The sequence below is a fragment of the Pan paniscus genome, chromosome X (assembly GCF_029289425.2).
Source record: "Pan paniscus chromosome X, NHGRI_mPanPan1-v2.0_pri, whole genome shotgun sequence".
NCBI classification, from domain to species: Eukaryota; Metazoa; Chordata; class Mammalia; order Primates; family Hominidae; genus Pan; species Pan paniscus.
In genome coordinates, this window is record NC_073272.2 from 106,286,637 (window position 1) to 106,308,943 (window position 22,307).

Sequence of the window (22,307 nt, forward strand, 5' to 3'; positions counted from 1 at the left end):
ACAACTCCCAAGAGGTAAAGAAGCGGGACTATTTCCCAGTCTGGCGGTAGCGCTGTGGGAGGGAATTGGCAATCTCTCTGCCTACGTGGGAGAGAAGGGAGGGTTGGGGGAAGTGTGGAAAACCTGAACCTGAGCTGCTGTCGCCTGAGGAAGATTTGGTGGGAGGAGAAGCAGAGGGGAAGAGACGGGTTGAGAGTGAGGTGAGGAGGGCATCTAGGTCACTGCTCCCGGGGGGCACAAAGTTCGCGATGTGGCTGAAGCCTGAGGAAGTGCTTCTGAAAAATGCGCTGAAGCTGTGGCTGATGGAAAGGTCCAACGACTACTTCGTGCTGCAGCGGCGTCGGGGCTACGGGGAGGAAGGCGGAGGGGGGCTCACAGGTAAGCTGTGGCCACCCTACCTGCCTCTGGGCTGTGTTCGCTGTTACTTAAAAGGTGGTGAGGACAACAGTTACTCGTCGCTACCAGTTTCCCGATCCTAAATCGTGGGCGGAGGGACTGGGGTTCTTCTCCCGACACCACCTTTCCGCCACCACCTCCAAGTCCTGAGAATGTCTCACTGGACGACGAGTTGCTCTTCGGTTGGGACAGGTGAAGGGAGGAGCGCGGTTCTTTCTGAGGCCAAGGAAGAAACGGGTACCTACCTTGTCGCTTCCCATGGGGGAAGGGAGGCTGATGATGAGTGTTAGACCTAGACAGGTCGCATTTAGGCTGGTGACAGGAGCCAGTTCGCAGTTGTGAACTTAACTTTTTTCACGGAGCCCATACCGATCATCAGCACCCTGGGGAGATTAAGTGTATGGGGGATGGGATGGAGTGGGTACGCGGGGATGGTGAGGAGAAAGGGAGGCGCCCCAATCACATCCTGAGAAATAGACTTCAAAAGAAATATTAGGGAGGAGGGAGAACTGGAGTCAGGAGAGGTGGAGGGGTAGGCTCAGAATTGCTGATCTCTCCCAATTTAGCATCTTTTACTTTGTCTCCAAGTTTTCAATCTTTGGGATCCCCTCTCAAAGGCTATTAACAACGTCGTAATAAATTAATCTCTTGAGTGACTGGTGCTGCCCCTTCATTCAAAGCTGTGGTTGTAAGCCAGACGGTAAGAGTTTAACTCTTCCTGTCTAACCCACCCTGACCCCAATTCTTAAAAAGTGTTTTTTGGCCAAATGTTTAAAGTTTCCAGAGAACGTTATTTTGAGACCACTCATCTTGGGTAGGGACATTTAAAGTTTTGGACGTTGGGAAAGCAAGAGCTCTTTTTCTAATCAATCTCTAATTTGGTATTGTGACCTTGAAGTGGTAGACCAGGCAGCGTGATGTAATGGAAAGAGGGAAGAGTCCCGAAAACCTGCATTTTAGTCCCATCCTACTCTGTTACTTGTTGGATGACATTCCTCAAACTCTTTCATTTACTCAACCTTAAGCACCTACTGTGTGCCACAAGGTTCACAAGATTCAGTTTCTTGGCTTTGCAGTGCTTATATTCTGGATAAGAAGGGTGGGAAGATCTAAAGGAAAAAGAAGACCACCTAGTAAACTAGGCAAGTTATAATTCATGGAGGAGATGACCTTGCTTTTTCTCTCTTGGAAAATGGTGCCTACCTCACAGAGTTGAGAGGATAAAACGAAAGATAATAGCACCAAATCAATGTATGTCGTCAAGATGGTGATAAACGTATGCTGTTATTTCGTTTTCAAGCCACTCCCGGGGTGCAAAGAATTCTGAGGTTCTACAGGACATTTTTTAAAATTTTGCTAGACCTGTTAATCTTATCCAGCTTCTAAAAAGGCCCTCTCGAAAATATGGCAACAAAAATTGCCCTGTTAAATGTGACATTTTGTCATTTTCTAATTTTTAAAAATTACAAATGCTATTTTGCAGAAGAGTCTTTCCATTTAATAGATGCAGATATTTTCGAGATCAAAATTTTAGAATCGATGTTCATAATTACCCAGTGACATAAATTATCCACTTGAGTCCATTGAGAATAGTTCAGGATATATTTAAAATAGATTTCAGGCCGGGCACGGTGGTTTATGCCTGTAATTCCAGCACTTTGGGAGACCGAGGCAGGTGGATTGCTTGAGACCAGGAGTTCAAGACCAGCCTGGACAACATGGCGAAACCCCATCTCTACAAAAAATACTAAAATTAGCCAGCCATGTGGCCCCAGCTACTTGAGAGACTGAAATGGGAGGATGGCTTGAGCCTGGGAGGTCAAGGCTACAGTGAGCCGTAATGGGGCCACTGCACTCCAGCCTGGGCAACAGAGGGAGACTCTGTCTCAAAAAGAAAAAAAAAAATTAAAATAGATTTTATAGTCCTGTGTTACAGCCTCAGGAATAGTCTTATAATTTATTTTCGTTCCTCATACTAAAACTGTGTTCCTTTAAGTAGGTAAATCAAATTCTTGAAAATATAATCACTGTAATGTAATATTGCATGTTTTTTTTAACTTGTTGCAAGTTTCCTTTTTTTTTTTTTTTTTTTGTTTGTTTGAGACAGGATCTCTCACTCTGTCACCCAGGCTGGAGGGCAGTGATAGTGATGTGATTATAGCTCACAGCAGCCTGGAACTCCTGGGCTCAAGTGATCTTCCCACCTCAGCCTCCGGAGTAGCTAGGGCTTCAGGTACAAGCCACTAAGCCTGGCTAATTTCATTTTTTTTTTTAAGAGACAGGCTGTGTTGCCCAGGCATGATCTTGAACTCCTGGCCTTAGGATCCTCCCACCTTGGTCTCCCAAAGGACTGGGATTGGGATTAAAGGAATGAGCCACCTCATCCAGCCTGACATGCTTTCTTCTTAAAGCATGGACCAACTGCACTAGTTTACCTCTATCCTGCCCACTCCATTTACTAGTCCCCATAGTCTAGAATAAGAGAAATTTGTCTGAAGAAATAAACTAAGATTTCTACCACATATATATGTTGTGACTAGTGATATCCACACTCATTTAGTGGTCAGTTTATAACTCTTCATGATTATTTTATCTGTGGTATTGACAAGATGCTTGAAATTACCACATGAGAACTACCACTGTAATTCCATGTAAATTAAACAAAATGGATAAGAAAGAAACAAAGAGGTGCTTTTAAGGTTCATTTGGTTCTTTTTGGTCCAGAGCATAAGTGTGTGCTGATTTTCCTGGCTGCTCAATTACTGTATTCTTACTTAAAATCATGAAGCCAAAAGCTTTGTTGTGCTTTACCACAAATCCACATTTGGATTAGCTCTCACAGGAGCTTGACTGTGTGCCAGCATAAGTTTGCCTCTGTTCACTTTGTTTGCTAAAATCCAGTGTTATGTGTTATCCCTTTAAAAGATTAGTTTATGCATTTTGTTTAATGAAGAAATGATAATGATCATCTAGAAACCTTAGTGGTTATACTTTAAGATTTCATTTCTTTGCCATATGATAATTGGTGGTAATCACCAGCAATGTAATGACTCTTAAGTGTGGACTTGATAAAGTTAGTTGACTCCATTTTTTTCTAATAATGGAATAGCAGCAACAGAGAACTCAAGGATTATTAAAACAAGAGATGAGTTTGTAAGTTAGAATTCTGAGGTACCTCTTTTAAATTGTTGAAACACTTCTAGTGGATATCTGATAGATTACTGACCATTTGCCTAATTTTATCTTAATTGTTCTGGCTCACAGCAGGATGGAATATCTTGTGGAAATTTTTGGTATACATAAGCGGTTTTATAGATAAAGCGATTTTCCTTCATTTAGAGAAATAATTCACCCTTCTGGATTTTACGGTCCCCTTATGTTATCTCTTGCTTCTCCTAGCTAATAATGACTTTTCTATGACACCTACATTTAGCACCTGGTTTTATAGAGTTAAAACTAATTTATGCATATTTGTCTTATTAAGCACAAATCAATTTGCTTTGCTTGGCAGATGGGAACTACTACACGAATGGAGCTATGGGGCTACATTCTACTAAGTACTCTAGTATATGGGATTTAGGAAGGTCTGCCAATCAGGAAGCCTTCATATAGGTAGTTTTTAAAGAGTATTTTAGTCTTGAATTTTCCATATCTGAATAGTGTAAGCAGGTTCTTCAGTGTTAGATTGATAAGCTCCCTCAGTAGACCTTTTTTGTGTGGTGTAGAACAAAGCTAGGAAGTAAAACTTATTAAAATGGAGAATTTTTAGACATTCTGTTTCTGATTTCCTTTTTCATCTTGGTACCATTACTTTGAAATTAAATTATCTGTAAAAACCAGAATATGATAATATTTGAAATAAGCTTTTCATTTTATGATATTTATATAGACTGAGCAAATCACTGTGTAAACAATTTGTCATAAACCCATACATAATAAACAATAAGGTAACCTTTTTAAAACCTCTTAGTGACCATCCCTTGAAAATATAAAGCTTCTTTCCCCTATTTCCTCACCCCAGACTCAAGGAGTCCAACTCTGAAAATGTGCGCCTTAGTTATTAGCAAAATATCCCTGCATTTCATGCTTACAAAGGACATATCTGATAAAAAAATTTTGGCCTTCTAAGTACCTGTCTCCTGAGATGAGGGTGCCCAAGTGCCAAGCATGACATTTCATTTAAGGTAAGGAAAGATCTACCCGCCCCCCCCCATACACACACACACAAACACACACACACAAAATTAATAAGTTAACATTTTGGCTTATTAAAAAGAAAATCCCATGGGGCAACCCCTAGAGAGGGTAGATCACGCTTTATGCTCCCATCCCTCTCTGGAACATCTTGGTCCCTGTGAAATCAAGTTAAAGATTACTTTTAAAGATCTCTGAATGAGAAAGAGCAACTTTGTAGGAGGTTTTGAGTAATGAAGGATGATCAGTGTTACCCTCACCTTTTTTTTTTTTTTTTGGAATAGTGGAAAGATTATTGACTGCATACCTAAGTAGAAAACTAATATTTGGTTTCAAGTAGATTTAATTCTAATGAAAAAAAAAAAACAAGACTGAAAAGTCATGACATTGACCGTCCTTTATTTCTCAAAATCTCCTACAAGGCTGCCCTTTCTTATTCAAAGAGATCTTTAAAGGTAATTTTTTACTTGATTTCAGAGAACGAAATGTTCCAGGGAGGGAGAGGAAAACAGTGTGATTTGCCCTCCCTAGGTATTGCCCTATGGGATTTTAAAAAAATAAAAAATAAATAAACCAGGCTGGGCACAGTGGCTCACGCCTGTAATCCCAGTACTTTGGGAGGCCAAGGCGGGCGGATCATTTGAGGTCAGGAGTTTGAGACTACCCTGGCCAACACGTTGAAACCCCGTCTCTACTAAAAATACAAAAATTAGCCGGACTTGGTGGCGGGTGCCTGTAGTCCCAGCTACTGATGAGGCTAAGGCAGGAGAATCACTTGAACCCAGGAAGTGGAGGCTGCAGTGAACCGAGATCGCACTGTTGTACTCCAGCCTAGGTGACACAGGGAGACTCCATCTCAAATAATAATAACAATAATAATAATAATAAATAAACCAACTACAAGCCAACATCCACAAATATATGAATATAACACCAAGTTCAGTGATTCCACTTGCCCCATTAACCCTGTTTCTTTTATCTTCCTTGATTTTTTGATAGTTTTATGTCTCTATTCAGCTATAATTATTTTATAAAGGCTTAGTTTCCTCATCTGTAAAATGGGGATAAAAACTTGTCTTTCCTACCTCACAGCATTTTTTATGTGGGTCAAATGAGTTTTGAAACTTGTGAGCAACTATACAAATACTTGACATTTATCTATTAATGAAAGAGAAAGACGTTAAAATGCCATTTTCTGGGCCTGAAGAACAAAGGGGTTATATATTTATGCCATTTTCCCTAGTAATTACTTTCCCCATGTTGTATATAGAAATTGATTTGGAGTGGTAACATAGATTATATCTGATATGCAATGATATCACTACAAAAACAAAACACTGATAGTTACTAATTGAAGAATTTGGGCATGATAGTGATTATGCATTTATGGTTTATAATCAGAATAATGTACAAGAATTAGAATAACTTATCATGACATCATTTCCTTTTGATCTGTCATTGCCCAAAACCTGGAAGTTCTCAAACAGTGCTTCCGTAGATATCAGCATCACTTGTCTTGCTGAGTGGTGATAAAGAGTACATATAACATTGGTTACCTTAGTAGTATTTTTCAAAACAATACTTAAAAAATAATTATTCAACTGGTGAAAACTCATGCTGTTTGTGAACAGTTGTGGAAGGCTTATGGCTATAAGGTAAGCTAAAAATAAAAAAAAGCAGTCAGGCATGGTGGTGCACACCTGTAGTCCCAGCTACTTAGGAGGCTGGGGCGGGAGGATTGCTTGAGCCCAGGAGTTCGAGGCCAGCCTAGGCAATATAGTGAGATAAAAAATATTTTAAAAAGTAAAAGGCATTATAATGTTTGCCACATTGCTGTACAGCTATGACAGATTTTATATTGCCTTTATTTTAGAACATTTGCCCAGTTTTCCACCTTTTGCTACTGCTATGTAAGCACAAAAGGTAAGATTAAATCCTAAATGTGATGGTATACAATGCTTTAATTCAACAGATATTTACCGAGTGCCTTTTAAAAAACAAGCACTGTTTTAAGTGCTGGAGATAAAGCAATGAAAAAAAAACAAAGTCCCTACTCTCATGGGGCTAATACCGTAGTTGGGGGAGGCAAATAAACAAATAGTATATGATATGACTGGTGCTGATAAGCAATATGAAGAAAAATAAAGTAAGGTATCATGATAGAGAGGGGAGGGGGTTGGTATATTAGAGAAATTGGTCTGGGAAGGCCTTTTAGGATGAGCTGTGGACAGAGACTTGTGGTACTAGAATATATGAGCCAAACAAATATTTGGGAACAGAGTGAATTCATATAATTTTTTCTAGGAGTTTTTTCTGTGAAGGGAAAGAGAGAAATAGGGTGGTAGCTGGCCCTTGTCCTGGATGTTGAGTATACAGTGGTGAATAAGACAGGAATAGTTCTGGCCAGGCGCAGTGGCTCACACCTGTAATCCCAGTGCTTTGGGAGGCCGAGGCAGATGTATCACCTGAGGTCAGAGTTCGAGACCAGCCTGGTCAACATGGTGAAACCCCATCTCTACAAAAAATACAAAAATTATCTGGGCGTGGTGGCACACACCTGTAATCCCAGCTACTTGGGAGGCTGAGGCAGGAGAATCACTGGAACCCACGAGGTGGAGGTTGCAGTGAGCCGAGATCACGCCACCGCACTCCAGCCTGGGTAACAAGAGTGAGACTCCGTCTCAAAAAAAAAAAAAAAAAAAAAAGACAGAAATAGTTCCAACCCTTACGGAGTTTATCATGTGATGGGTCAGACAGTTGATAAATAAGTAAGCAAACCAATACAATTGCTAGTGTAGTCAATAATAATAGCAGCCTTGTTCTGTTGGCTTAGAAATCTCCATAATGCAGGGAAACCCTCAAAGCAATTTTCCAAGGCCAGCTGTCTTATAAAGTATGCTTATCTGAAGTCCTGTTAAAGATACAAATATTTCCTAAAAGCAGTGATTAATAATAGGTGGTGTACTGGTGGCAAAGTTCCAGTGTGGCATCTGTGAAGCATCTTGCCAAAAACCAGTTTGGGGTGTTTTCAAATTAAATCATCCATCTATGAGCACTAACAATATCTGAGAGGTGGTTTGGTAGAAGTGGTGGGAGGAGGGTGGACGTTCTAAGTAGGAGGAATAATGTGATAGTGCAAAAGCAAAAGATAACAGTTGTTGGGGACACAGCAAATATTCTAGATTCATTTACGTGGAGTTGAAAATATGAGACTCAATATATAATGCACTTAGCGACTAGAAAAAGGTTATTAAAGAGCAATGTCTTAATCTATACCAGAGGAAAACCTGAGATAGAGAATTAAAGGGACCTAATAATTAAACATTTGTTTTTTGTGTCCACTGTTCTTTCAGTGGACATAAAACAGCCTATGTATAACAAAAATTTCCACAAGATATTCCATCCTGCTCTGAGCCAGAACAATTAAGTAAGATAAAATTAGGCAAATAGTCAGTAATCTATCAGATATCCACTAGAAGTGTTTCAACTCATAAGCCAAATAAATTAACATTTTGGCTTATTAAAAGGAAAATCACATAGAGCAACCCCTAGAGAGGTCAGATCACACTGTGTGCTCCCCTCCCTCCCTGGAACATCTTGGTCCCTGTGAAATCAAGTAAAAAATTACCTTTAAACATCTCTGAATGAGAAAGGGCAACCTTGTAGGAGGTTTTGAAAAATGAAGGATGATTAGTGTTACCCCCCCACTTTTTTGGTAGCAGTGGAAAGATTATTGACTGCATACCTAAGTAGAAAACTAATATTTCCTGTAAAGTAGATTTCATTCTAATGGAAAAAGAAAAAAGAAAAAAAGAAAAAGAAAAAACAAGACTGAAAAGTCATGACATTGGCCATACTTTATTTCTCAAAATCTCCTATAAGGCTGCCCTTTCTTATGCAAAGAGATCTTTAAAGGTAATTTTTTACTTCATTTCAGAGAATAAAATGTTCCAGGGAGGGAGAGGAATACACATTGTGATATGCCCCTTTTTCCCCCTCCCTTACTACACTATAAAGAAGTGAAGTTTTAAAACAAGGTATAGGGCTGGGCACGGTGACCCATGCCTGTAATCTCAGCACTTTGGGAGGCCAAGGCAGGAGAATTGCTTGAGCCCAGGAGTTGGAGACCAGCCTCGGCCACACAGTAAGACCTTGTGTCTACAAAAAATAAACAAAATTAGCAGGACGTGGTGGTATGCGCCTGTAGTCCCAGCTACACGGAAGGCTGGGGTGGGTGGGAGATCGTTTGAGCCAGGGATGTGGAGGCTCCAGTGAGCTGAGATTGCATCACTACACTCCAGGCAGGGCGACCGAGTGAGACCTTGTCTCAAAATAAATAAATAAAACAAGGTGTAATCACATTTTCTGATTATTATTATAATATTAGTTGCTCTCTTGTTTTAAACTAACCAAAATGATGGGCCTGGTTTAGTTCTTCTAAATAATGTTTAAAAGTACTACACTGTATACCAGTTTATTCATTTGCTATCATATTTGCTTTCTTCTTTGTACCTAGAAATTCAGGTGTTGCAATTTATTTGCTTTTCTGAGGGTTACTCTTTTTGTGCATTGGTGTATAGGTCTTGAAGAGTAAGAAGTGGCTGTAAATATAGTACCAATTGTCATATTTTCCTGTGTCTCTATCTTTAGAAATGTATCTGGGTTTGAGTAATAATTCATCTATTCTTTTTTTCCCAGAAGACATTGTAATCTGTTGTTTGTTATATCAATTGCTTCCCTAAAAAATTCTAAATCCTTTAATGAAAAAAAGATTTCAGTTAGGGAAGGAAATGAGTGCTTATATATATATATTCAGTTTTCAAGTAAGTCCCTTTAAAAGAATACAGGGAGAGAGAAAACAGGACCAAAGAAGAATTATTTTTATTAACTGTTTTCCAAAGCTCTTAATATAAAGTTGGCAGCTTTCAAAATGCCAACTGTGGCTATTGAATTATTCCAAAATAAGCATTCATAGTGTCATTTTAAGGACTTACATCTGGTAGCAAAGTAATAGAATCAGGAAAATCCACAAACTTTATTGAGCACACTACCTTCTCTTATTTGAATATATTTCCTGCTAAGTGTATTGGCAGTTTACTAATTAGTTTGTTTATTAACATATAATGAAACTAAGTTCAGTAAAGTTGTACTTGTTTGACTTTGTAAGCATGACAACTTATGACAAGATAAATAATCCACTGTAAGTTTCCAGTAATCATTACCATGGAAAAAATTATAATTGAACATTTTACTTAGAATGGAAATAAATCTTGTTTGTAATTAGGAAGTTCATTACATGGCTCTTCTGCAGCTAGAGCAGTATTCACTTACACAGTGCCCTCAATCCAGTTTACAAACAGAAAGAGCAACTTGTCAAACTAAAGGACATTTTAGTTTGTGTACTAAACTAGCACATTGATAATGAGTACCATTTTCAAGCTGTGGCTGTTTTACTGGTCTTTCCTCTAGCACTCAGCCCTACCTGTTCATCATTACCATTGACCTAATACAAAAAAAGAAATGTTTATGAAATTTGCAGGTGTCTAAATATTGGAAGGGGCAATTAATACCATAGATCAGTGTGCTCAATATTGGCCACAGGTTAGATTCAAATGAGGACCTTTTATTTTTATTTATTCATTTATTTATTAATTTTTGAGATGAGTCTCACTCTGTTGCCCAGGTGGGGGTGCAGCGGCGCAATCTCAGCTCACTCCAAGTGATGCAACCTCCGCCTCCCGAGTTCAAGAGACTCTCCTACCTCAGCCTTCTGAGTAGCTGGGATTACAGGCACCTGCCACCATGCCCAGCTAATTTTTGTATTTTTAATAGAGACAGGGCTTCACCATATTGGTCAGGCTGGTCTGAAACTCCTGACCTCAGGTGATTCACCCGCCTCGGCCTCCCAAAGTGCTGGGATTACAGGCATGAGTCACCAAGCCCAGCCTCTGAGGACCTTTTAAAATAAACTAAAAGATACTGGATATTCATGGATGAAATGATACAATGTCTAGAATTTACTTTAAAATACTCCAGGAGGGAGTATTTAGAACCCAGAAATTGGTACATATTAATTTCTGAATGACTTGCAGGGACTTGATGATGATTACAGCTTAATGAGCTGGAAGAGTTCCCCAAGTGACTACAAATGTAGTCTAGCACTAGTTTCCAAATTATTTGTTGCATAGTTTTATACTAACTGCCTGATTTCACACTTAACAAAACTGAGCAATTTTCTTTCTACATAGTACAAGGCGCTTATAATCTTGTGAACATTTCTGCTGCCAAAAAGTGACCTTTCTTGCCAGTGATTTTGACTACTCCTCTCACATCCACATAGCCACCATTAATCTTTCAACAGTATCTTCAAAAAGATAGTTATCTTTTATCTTTATCTGTTATCTGCTAAAGCTATCCTGTATTCAATAAAGTGCCTTCATTTGAAATTCTAATTCCTTTATTTTGACAAATTTGACAACTTATGTTTATTTATATACACACACATTTATGTACTTAATTCTGTTTTTCAACATAGTGATAGCTCTTTTGGTTGTCTTTTGCGACTACTCTTTTATCCCTTTTTTTAGTATTTTCACATTCCTATCTTCAAATTGAAAACATTCTCCTCTTCTCTATTTCCTCAGTAATTTTTTTTTATTATTATACTTTAAGTTTTAGGGTACATGTGCACAATGTGCAGGTTAGTTACATATGTATACATGTGCCATGCTGGTGTGCTGCACCCATTAACGCGTCATTTAGCATTAGGTATATCTCTTAATGCTATCCCTCCCCCCTCCCCCCACCCCACAACAGGCCCCAGAGTGTGATGTTCCCCTTCCTATGTTCATGTGTTCTCATTGTTCAATTCCCATCTATGAGTCAGAACATGCGGTGTTTGGTTTTTTGTCCTTGCGATAGTTTACTGAGAATGATGATTTCCAATTTTATCCATGTCCCTACAAAGGACATGAACTCATCATTTTTTATGGCTGTATAGTATTCCATGGTGTATATGTGCCACATTTTCTTAATCCAGTCTATCATTGATGGACATTTGGCTTGGTTCCAAGTCATTGCTATTGTGAATAGTGCCGCAATAAACATACGTGTGCATGTGTCTTTATAGCAGCATGATTTATAGTCCCTACAAAGGACATGAACTCATCATTTTTTATGGCTGCATAGTATTCCATGGTGTATATGTGCCACATTTTCTTAATCCAGTCTATCATTGTTGGACATTTGGCTTGGTTCCAAGTCTTTGCTATTGTGAATAGTGCCGCAATAAACATACGTGTGCATGTGTCTTTATAGCAGCATGATTTATAGTCCTTTGGGTATATACCCAGTAATGGCATGGCTGGGTCAAATGGTATTTCTACTTCTAGATCCCTGAGGAATCGCCACACTGACTTCCACAACGGTTGAACTAGTTTACAGTCCCACCAACAGTGTAAAAGTGTTCCTATTTCTCCACATCCTCTCCAGTACCTGTTGTTTCCTGACTTTTTAATGATTGCCATTCTAACTGGTGTGAGATGGTATCTCATTGTGGTTTTGATTTGCATTTCTCTGATGGCCAGTGATGATGAGCATTTTTTCATGTGTTTTTTGGCTGCATAAATGTCTTCTTTTGAGAAGTGTCTGTTCATATCCTTTGCCCACTTTTTGATGGGGTTGTTTGTTTTTTTCTTGTAAATTTGTTTGAGTTCATTGTAAATTCTGGATATTAGCCCTTTGTCAGATGATTAGGTTGCGAAAATTTTCTCCCATTCTGTAAGTTGCCTGTTCACTCTGATGGTAGTTTCTTTTGCTGTGCAGAAGCTCTTTAGTTTAATTAGATCCCATTTGTCAATTTTGGCTTTTGTTGCCATTGCTTTTGGTGTTTTAGACATGAAGTCCTTGCCCATTCCTATGTCCTGAATGGTAATGCCTAGGTTTTCTTCTAGGGTTTTTATGGTTTTAGGTCTAATGTTTAAGTCTTTAATCCACCTTGAATTAATTTTCGTATAAGGTGTAAGGAAGGGATCCAGTTTCAGCTTTTTACATATGGCTAGCCAGTTTTCCCAGCACCATTTATTAAATAGGGAATCCTTTCCCCATTGCTTGTTTTTGTCAGGTTTGTCAAAGATCAGATAGTTGTAGATATGCGGCATTATTTCTGAGGGCTCTGTTCTGTTCCATTGATCTATATGTCTGTTTTGGTACCAGTACCATGCTGTTTTGGTTACTGTAGCCTTGTAGTATAGTTTGAAGTCAGGTAGCATGATGCCTCCAGCTTTTTTCTTTTGCCTTAGGATTGACTTGGTGATGCGGGCTCTTTTTTGGTTCCATATGAACTTTAAAGTAGTTTTTTCCAATTCTGTGAAGAAAGTCATTTGTAGCTTGATGGGGATGGCATTGAATCTATAAATTACCTTGGGCAGTATGGCCATTTTCACGATATTGATTCTTCCTACCCATGAGCATGGAATGATCTTCCATTTGTTTGTATCCTCTTTTATTTCATTGAGCAGTGGTTTGTAGTTCTCCTTGAAGAGGTCCTTCACATCCCCTGTAAGTTGGATTCCTAACTGTTAGAACCAAAGACAAAAACCACATGATTATCTCAATAGATGCAGAAAAGGCCTTTGACAAAATTCAACAACGCTTCATGCTAAAACCTCTCAATAAATTAGGTATTGATGGGTCGTATCTTAAAATAATAAGAGCTATCTATGACAAACCCACAGCCAATATCATACTGAATGGGCAAAAACTGGAAGCATTCCCTTTGAAAACTGGCACAAGACAGGGATGCCCTCTCTCACCACTCCTATTCAACATAGTGTTGGAAGTTCTGGCCAGGGCAATTAGGCAGGAGAAGGAAATAAAGAGTATTCAATTAGGAAAAGAAGAAGTCAAATTGTCCCTGTTTGCAGACGACATGATTGTATATCTAGAAAACCCCATTGTCTAAGCCCAAAATCTCCTTAAGCTGATAAGCAACTTTAGCAAAGTCTCAGGATACAAAATCAATGTACAAAAATCACAAGCATTCTTATACACCAATAACAGACAAACAGAGAGCCAAATCATGAGTGAACTCCCATTCACAATTGCTTCAAAGAGAATAAAATACTCAGTAATTTTAATCACATAGTTCTGAAGACACTATCTGCATATTTTGGCTCCTACTTTTCTTTCTTTTTACTTTACCAAATCTCCAATTTCTCATAGTCACTATTTCAATGCTAAAAGTGATAGAATTATTTTTCCTTTTATCCCCAAACCCATCAGTAATTCCCTCCTCATTAGTTGAAATATAATTATTTTCTGTTTCCCTCATCCTCATTCTCATTGTCTTTTCCCCAATACTTTCTCTTTCATAATATTTGTCAGTTTTCTCATTTCTATTTTTTAAAAGCTTCAATTCATACTTGAACTTTTTTTCATATCAGATAACTTCTTACCTCTATAATCTGCACATACTGCCATTGCCAAAATCTTCTTTCTTGAACTTTGCCCTATCAAAATCCTCAGAAAATTGCTAATTGATGCTATGCTGCATTTGTGACTCCTGTTTTTACTTTTTATCAATTCCTGTATCTACTCTCCTATCCTTTCCTTTCAGCTAAGCCAAATTTCTCTTTATGTCTTTGTCTTATCTCCTACTCTTCTAATTTACCTCCTTCTATGCATATAACTTCCTAATGTGATAGGAAGTGATGTGAGGCAGATGTGAGCATCTGCCAATCTATCTATATTCTCATTCAAACCTTGCTTAAAATCTCAATTCTTTTTAAGTGGGTCAAAATAGGAAGAGAGCCAAAAGCCTGGTTTATAATTGATTTAAATTTTTCTTAAAAATCTGTATTCTAAATTAAAGGGAAATGCCTCATAAAGCAAAACCAACACTCAACCAATCAGAGCTTCCAGAAAAGGAAGGTAAATTTATATATTTCAGCCATCCCATTGATATGGTTAAATCAACAAACTATATCCTTATTGTGCAGCAATATGTTGAAAGTTATGGATATAAACACAGAGACAGAAGACATGGTTATTGTCCTCAGAGGACAAATAATCTAGATAAAGAGACAAAAATTATATACATGAAGCTCTTAGAAAGTAGTTATAATAACCAGCCTAATATATGCTAGGTTGTGTAGTACAGGTTAAACATCACTAATCTAAAAATGAAAAATCTGAAATGTTCCAAAATCCGAAACATTGATTGCTGACATGATGCCGCAAATGGAAAATTTCCACACCTGACCTCATGTGACAGGTTGCAGTCAAAATTCATGCATAAAATTATTTAAAATGTTGTATAAAATTATCTTCGGGCTATATGTATAAGGTATATATGAAACAAATAAGTTTCATGTTCAGACCTGGGTCCCATCCCCAAGATATCTCAGTATGTGTATGCACTTAATCCAAAACCTGAAAAAATCTGAAATCTGAAACACTTCTGGTCACAAGCATTTCATATAAGGGATACTCAACCTGTATAGACTCTAAGTCCTATGAATATTCAGAGAAAAGGGAAAGTATTATTGCTTGGGATAGCCAGTGAGGATTTCATAGGGGAAGTGGGTCTTGAAGAAAATGTAGAATTCAGATTAGTTGGACTGGACTAGAAGACTTTCATTAGGATTTCTTTTTTTTTTTCATTAGCATTTCTAGGTAAAATGATAATTGCTTAGCAAAGACCCCATGGGAGAAATTAGCTGGTTGTTTAAGAAAACAGTGAACTTTGTTCTAGGAAATAGTAGGAAATATAATTAGATTATTAAACTGGAACTAATTGATCAAGAGCCTTGAATTCCTAATTGAGGAATTAAGAATTGTTGAAAAGAAAATCCCTGTACAGAAGCATTTTATTTAATCAAGGTTTTATCTTGTTTAAATATCTAAGATTTTCTTGAATAATAATAGTATTAACTAATATTGGGTGTTTTACTGTGTGCTAAGCATTGCTCTAAGTGCGTTAAATGTAACAACTCATTTAATCTTTACAACAGCCCTTTGTAGTAGGATCTGTTTTAACCTTATTTTACAAATGAGGATGCAGAAAGGGTAAGTACTTTAACTTGCTCAAGTTGACACAAGCGACAGAGCCAGAATTTAAACCCAGTTAGTCTATAGTACTATATTCTACATTCTTATCTAATATACATACAACCTTATGAACGAGATACATAAGTGCTGCAGATACATTTTGAGATTTGGACAATTGAAGCTGACTTAACTCTTTTATTGAAAGATAATTTTCTCAGATACTACTCACATTGGCATACTGTAATCTTTCTTTATCCCAAATATATTTTTTCTTTAAGAAAAATCTCTGTAAGGACTCTATGGGCTAGAAAAGTTTTAAAATAAATTTATTAGTTTGTCATATGAAGTGATACAGATTTGATTTATCTCTTGTAAAGTCCTTATTTCAACAATCTTTCTATTACAACAGGGCTTCTGGTTGGGACTCTTGATTCAGTCTTAGACTCTACTGCTAAAGTAGCTCCATTTCGCATCCTACACCAGACACCAGATTCTCAAGTTTACTTGTCAATTGCATGTGGTGAGTATGATTTTTAAAACATAATTCAAATTAAATAAGGGTACTACAAAGCTGAGTATTCATATTTATTTATAGTCTGTAGTTGCTTTGAGATTTAAAAACAAATTAAATGTGCAACTTTACTTTGAGAGAATAGCAAGACCTCTATTTTTAAAGGATATGGGTTATTAAGTTTTTTTTTTTTTTAAATCCATTGGTGTGAGGGACCTGAAGCATGTGGTCTAGCAGGGCTGATTCTGCACAGATTTTGGTCACTGTTACTGCTATATAACTCCTTTCTTCAACTTCTGCTTTATCCAACTGCTGGGAAGATGAGAACTTCTCCATGAAATAAATTGTTTCATTACTAATAACTCAAATGAGAAGAATCTGAAGTTATCTGTGAACCCAAAACATAATGACTCCTAAGGAAGTATAAGCCTGGAAAATTAAACCTTTTTTATTCATTCCCACCTTCTCAGAAAAAGCATCATATCCTTGAAATATGAAGGAATGTCTTACAGTTAATGTTACATATTCATTCATGCCAGGGTGGTTCAGATGCTTCAACATATATATTATGGGTAGAAAAGGAATTAGGATAATCCTTTCTAATAAAGCAAGTCAAAATAAATTTTTAAAAAGCTGCATTGACAGTTTCTTACTTCCTTTTATGATGCCATTATAATGTTGGTCTAAATTAGAATCCCAGATTTCTAGCCTTTTTGATATTGAAAAACTGCCTTTCTTCTTATCCCCCTCTCTTCTAAAGTAGATATATTATAATTTTTTCAAAAGAACAAAAGCACATGAGTTTCTGGAACATTCATATGTGTGAACATATAGCATACAATTAATTTTTTAGGTTGTGTGGCTTGTTTTTTATATTTCCGCCTAAATTTCTTTTAGTGTTGCCAGTGAGTCTTTCCTCCTGGCCCTCTTAAATTGAATGTCACTTAACCTAAATGAAGTTGACATTATACCTGCTGACATCACGAGAATTCTGTAATCTCAACTCTAAATCTGGTTAGTAAAAATTATTTTTTTTAAAAAAAAGGCCTTTCTACTTAAATAAAGATGATTGTATAACTTATTTCCCCCAAATTAACCTGATGCAGAAATAGTGTAGTTACCTACTAATGAAGCTTCCTTATACCAAAAGAATCAAACTTAAGGCCTTAACATTTCCCCCATGGCTTTTATTTGTGGTCCATTAAAGACAGTTATTACTCTTGCTATGGTGACTTAGTAGCATGAATAAAATTCTGATTGAATTGTAGGAAATAGGCCATTTGCAATGTCAACAAATTTTTTAATATGCCAGTCTCCATATATTATAAAATATACTAAAAAGTCAGCATATTTCTTTTGAATATTTATATAATCCATAGTGCTGAGAAGACTTTAATGGTATGTGAGTGATAGGAAGAGATTGATAGATACTGAAATATTCTTCAAGTCAAAGCGACTAGGGCTAATAATGTTTAATCTCACCCTCAGCAAACCTCTTAACACTGATTCAGCGGGTCACATGGATTTAACCTTGCTACAGAATTTCTAACCTCCTGTATGAAATTTCTGTAAGTTTACTAGGTCTTTTGATGAATGGGGTTGCTCTGAGCAAAGGTTTTGTGGCTTCTGAAATAAGTAGAGTGGCCACAGTTAAAATCTACATTTACTTAGCATGCATAGGATTGTCACATACATGCTGTTTTCAGCCACACATATTATAGACACAGTACTAACTGCATTATTTGGAGACCAAGGATTGAATTACACATTATGTATTTTCTGGTACTCTACATATTTTCTTAAAAGATACTGGTTATTCTTTAGGCACCAGTTACTAGCATCTTGTTTTCAGAATTTTATATATTTTCTCATGAGCTGGATTTACTTTACTCCCCTTTCATTAAATGTTTTGTTCTTTCTATTTATGAGAAGTACTGTTCATGCCCACATAGAGGGATAAAGTAGGAATAAATGTAAATATTTTACTCCTTTATGACCATCATTTTTTAAAGTGAAAGTGTTATTTCTTTTTAAACTATGCTTTTAAATAACAAGAGCAGTTTTGTTGTGGAGTTTTCCTTGAGTGTTTTATTTTCTTGTGTTATTAATCAGGAGCCAACAGAGAAGAAATAACCAAGCATTGGGATTGGTTGGAACAAAATATTATGAAGACCTTATCTGTATTTGATTCAAATGAAGATATTACTAATTTTGTACAAGGAAAAATAAGAGTAAGTGGCACGGATATATCTTGTAGATGGAGTGCCAAAACCTTTGACTCTCATGTATGAGGATCAAAGTTTGCATGGAAGGTCATTGTTTCACTGGCACCTTTCAGGATTGGTAGAAACGAACATATGAATTTCAGAATCAGTGTGCTAAAGAAAACTGTAAAGTCTTTAGCACAGGGGGAGATTGATAGATATTGAAATATTCTCTTAAAACATACTGGTTATTCTTTAGGTACCAATTACTGACATATAGTTTTCAGAATTTTATATATTTTCTCATGAGCTGGATTTACTTTTTTCCCCTTTCATTAAATGTTTGTCTTTGGTGCCCTTGTGAGTGCTTTTAGGGGCATTTTTATTTCAATATCTCTTGAGTTTTGAGTTGAATAAACCATTTGTTCATTCAAAAAAATATATTTAGCACTTGTATTTGTAGTAGTTCCTTATGAGGCATTCAGAAAAAAACCTAAGCACAAAACTGAAGAAAATTTGCTTACCTCTGTCCTAAGAGAATTATCTATGTACACACATATGATATATGTACCTGTATAGATATATACAGTCGTCCCTAGGTATCTATGGGGATTGGTTCTGGCCGCCGCTGTAGATACCAAAATTCACAGATGCTCAAGTCTCCTAATATAAAATGGCATAGTATTTGCATATAACCTATGCACATCTGCCTATATACCTAAAGTCATCTCTAGACTATTCATTCCTAATACAATGCCTATGCATCACTTCATTTGAGTGGACTCTGCATAGTCCTCGGTGCATGGCAAATTCAAGTTTTGCTTTTTGGAACTTTGTAGAATTTTTTTCCCAAATATTTTCAATCCCTGGTTGGTTGAATCCATGGATGAGGAACCCATGGATATGGAGGGCTGACTGTACAATTGTATTCAATCAACTGTTTGAATGTATGAAATATATTTTTGTTGGTAGGTGATGAATTTTCAGAAAATATTTTGTCTCCTTTAGGGATTAATTGCTGAAGAGGGAAAACATTGTTTTGCAAAAGAAGATGATCCTGAGAAATTTCGAGAAGCCCTTTTGAAATTTGAAAAATGTTTTGGTTTACCAGAGAAGGAGAAGTTAGTGACCTATTATTCATGCAGTTATTGGAAAGGACGGGTTCCTTGTCAGGGTTGGCTTTATCTTAGCACCAACTTTCTGAGCTTCTATTCTTTTTTGTTGGGATCAGAAAGTAAGTGGTTTCTATTGCTTACTATGGCCTTGAATTTGCTGTCTGACCTACCAACTCTAATGATGTTAGGTTGTAAATAAAATAATAGGATTGATATTAAAGGTAATTAAACTGTACAATAAAAAGTTTATTTCATCTAGGGAAAGAACTCTTTTAAGACTGGTTGCTTAACATAAAACCATTAGAAGTGTATATAGAATGCCTTGCATATCGTGGGAAGTGAGTCAGTATTAAATGATGATGATCTGGCATATGACTGCTTTCAATTCCTTGTTATGAACTACCTACATGCTTTAGTCTGTGTTTTAATCTATTTTAAACATACAATTTGAATATAGTGGCCATAGTACCTAATGGCCCACATCTCACTTTGTAGCTACAAAGAAGAATCAAACAGTGCTATTTATAGCATACAAACAGCTTTTACATTGGTAGTTATATAATTATGTAATTATATAAAGAGATAGATTTAAATATCAAATCAGAATCATTTTTTAAAAAAATTATCTAAAATTAAATTGGGCACAGTGGCTCACGCCTATAATCCTAGCACTTTGGGAGGCCAAGGCAGGAGGATCACTTGAGCCCAGGAGTTCAAGACGAACCTGAGCAATATAGTGAGACTCTGTCTCTACAAAAAAAAAAAAAATTTACATTAACTGGGCATGGTGGCACATGCCTGTAGTCCCAGCTACTTGGGGGGACTACTTGGGATGTGAGAATCACTTGAACCCGGGAGGTCAAGGCTGTAATGAGCCATGATCATGTCACCTCACTCCAGTCTGAGCAACAGAGTGAGACTCTATCTCAAAAGAAATTATTTAAAATTAGATCTCTTCCTGGAATCACCAATTCTTGCACGTTCATGTTGATGCTTCAAATTTTTAACTAATCTTGAACTCTAAACTATTTTAGCTGTTTATAGTATTTTTCAAGGGATTAACTATTGTTTCAGAAGACCTGATTAATAAACATAAATCACTATGAAAATTTAATCATATCTGCTTATACCTCTTATTTGCAGTAAAACTCATTATCTCCTGGGATGAAGTCTCAAAACTTGAAAAGACTTCAAATGTCATACTGACAGAGAGTATTCACGTGTGTTCCCAAGGAGAGAATCACTACTTTTCAATGTTTTTGCACATTAACCAAACATACCTTCTTATGGAACAGCTGGCAAACTATGCCATTAGAAGACTTTTTGATAAGGAAACATTTGATAATGACCCAGTCCTTTATAATCCTCTACAGATCACCAAAAGGTATTCAAAGCTTAATTTTTACTTTTCAAAGTATTGTTTGACCATAAGAATGAAGATAGTATTGCTTACCATTAAAAGTTAACTCTTCTATATTATATGATAGGGTTTTTTTTTGGAGTTGATTGTGGGTGTGTGTGTGTTTTGTGAGTTTATTCATATGCATTACATAAATAGTACCCTTCTCTCCAGGAAATTTAATTGTAAGAAATAATAGAAGTTAGATTTGAAAATTATTTCTTGAGATTCAGATAGGACTTGCCCTGGAATGCTTTTAGAAATGCAGAGATTTTTATGTGTGGTTAGTCTAACTCTAAATTTCTCTATGAATAGTCTAGACAGTTTGGTTCTGAAATTGTTAAATATATTGTTTATTTTTTAAAATAACTTACAGAAAACATTTTTTAATGAAGAGGCAAGTTCGTGGAGTCAGTGGAGCATGGACTTTAGAATGAAAGTAGAACAACCCTTAGACAAGTCATACCTCTCAGGACCTCAGTTTCCTCATCTGTCATTTCTACCTCAGAGGGCACTTATGAGGAATGGGCATGACATGTGTGAAAGCACTTTGTAAAATATAAAATATGAGGCAAATATTAATCATTATTAGTGCCTCCTTCAGAAGTATGTGTCTGATAGCTGTTTGCCATTATATTTGGTTTGTTGAAACTGACCAGATATCTTTTATCCTGCTGAACATTCTGAACAGTTGACTAAAATGAGCATGCCAAAGGGGAAAAGGAGAGGAGATGATCCAGAAATAGCTAGTGAAAGCAGCTTCTGGCAAGGAGGATGACAGTATAGACTATATGGGAAAGTATAAGAGGAACCTAAGCCGAAGTCCTATGGATGGACCAGAACAAGTGACCTAGAAGGTTGTATGATCACTACATAGCCCTCATTGGGTACAGTTGTTCCTCTTACCTGTTCCTAAACTATTCCTAAAATTGATATACATAAGGATTTGTTTGTGAGCCTCCCTGCTTTTATGGAAATTAGATCAGCAAGGTAAATTTTTTATACTTCAGTACCAAAACTAGGTCTCAGTATGCATGATTTATAAATAGAATTCTATAAGGATTAAGAATCCTGTTTGTATTATATTATAGGTGGGCGTTTGTTTTTGTATTTCATTTCTTGATTGGCAACCATAAACAAACTGTTTTGCCATTTTATTTCCCTTAAAATATAGTCTAAAAGGCTATCAATGAGTTATTCATCACCAAATCGGTATTTAATTAAGATATAATAAATCCATTTTTGTCTGTGTGCATTTTTAGGAGAGCCCATTGAAAATCGTACATATCTACATCTTTTTTTCTAGTAAGTTAAAAAGAACAGTAATTTATTGGGACTTAGTCTCCAAATGGCTTTTTTATAAAATGGAATATCTTTATTGCTCTGCTTATTGTTTTTACAAATATGTATTACTTTTATAGTTTAAACAATACAGAAGC

At 36.6% G+C, this 22,307-nt stretch overlaps 1 protein-coding gene across 4 annotated transcripts in view; it reads left to right on the forward strand.

The window, feature by feature from the left end:
- TBC1D8B (TBC1 domain family member 8B) overlaps positions 1-22,307 on the forward strand; it is a 73,052-nt gene continuing 50,745 nt past the window's right edge. For 3 of the 4 annotated variants that reach the window (XM_063601818.1, XM_003819666.5, XM_063601819.1), the window contains exons 1-5: positions 3-378; positions 16,049-16,159; positions 18,263-18,381; positions 19,363-19,588; positions 20,613-20,853. In XM_063601818.1, the coding sequence (XP_063457888.1) occupies positions 249-378; positions 16,049-16,159; positions 18,263-18,381; positions 19,363-19,588; positions 20,613-20,853 (827 nt within the window). In that variant the 5' untranslated portion in view covers positions 3-248. Of the gene's footprint in view, positions 379-16,048; positions 16,160-18,262; positions 18,382-19,362; positions 19,589-20,612; positions 20,854-22,307 lie in introns of all 4 variants that reach the window. The other variant, XM_014343529.4, reaches the window with a different exon arrangement.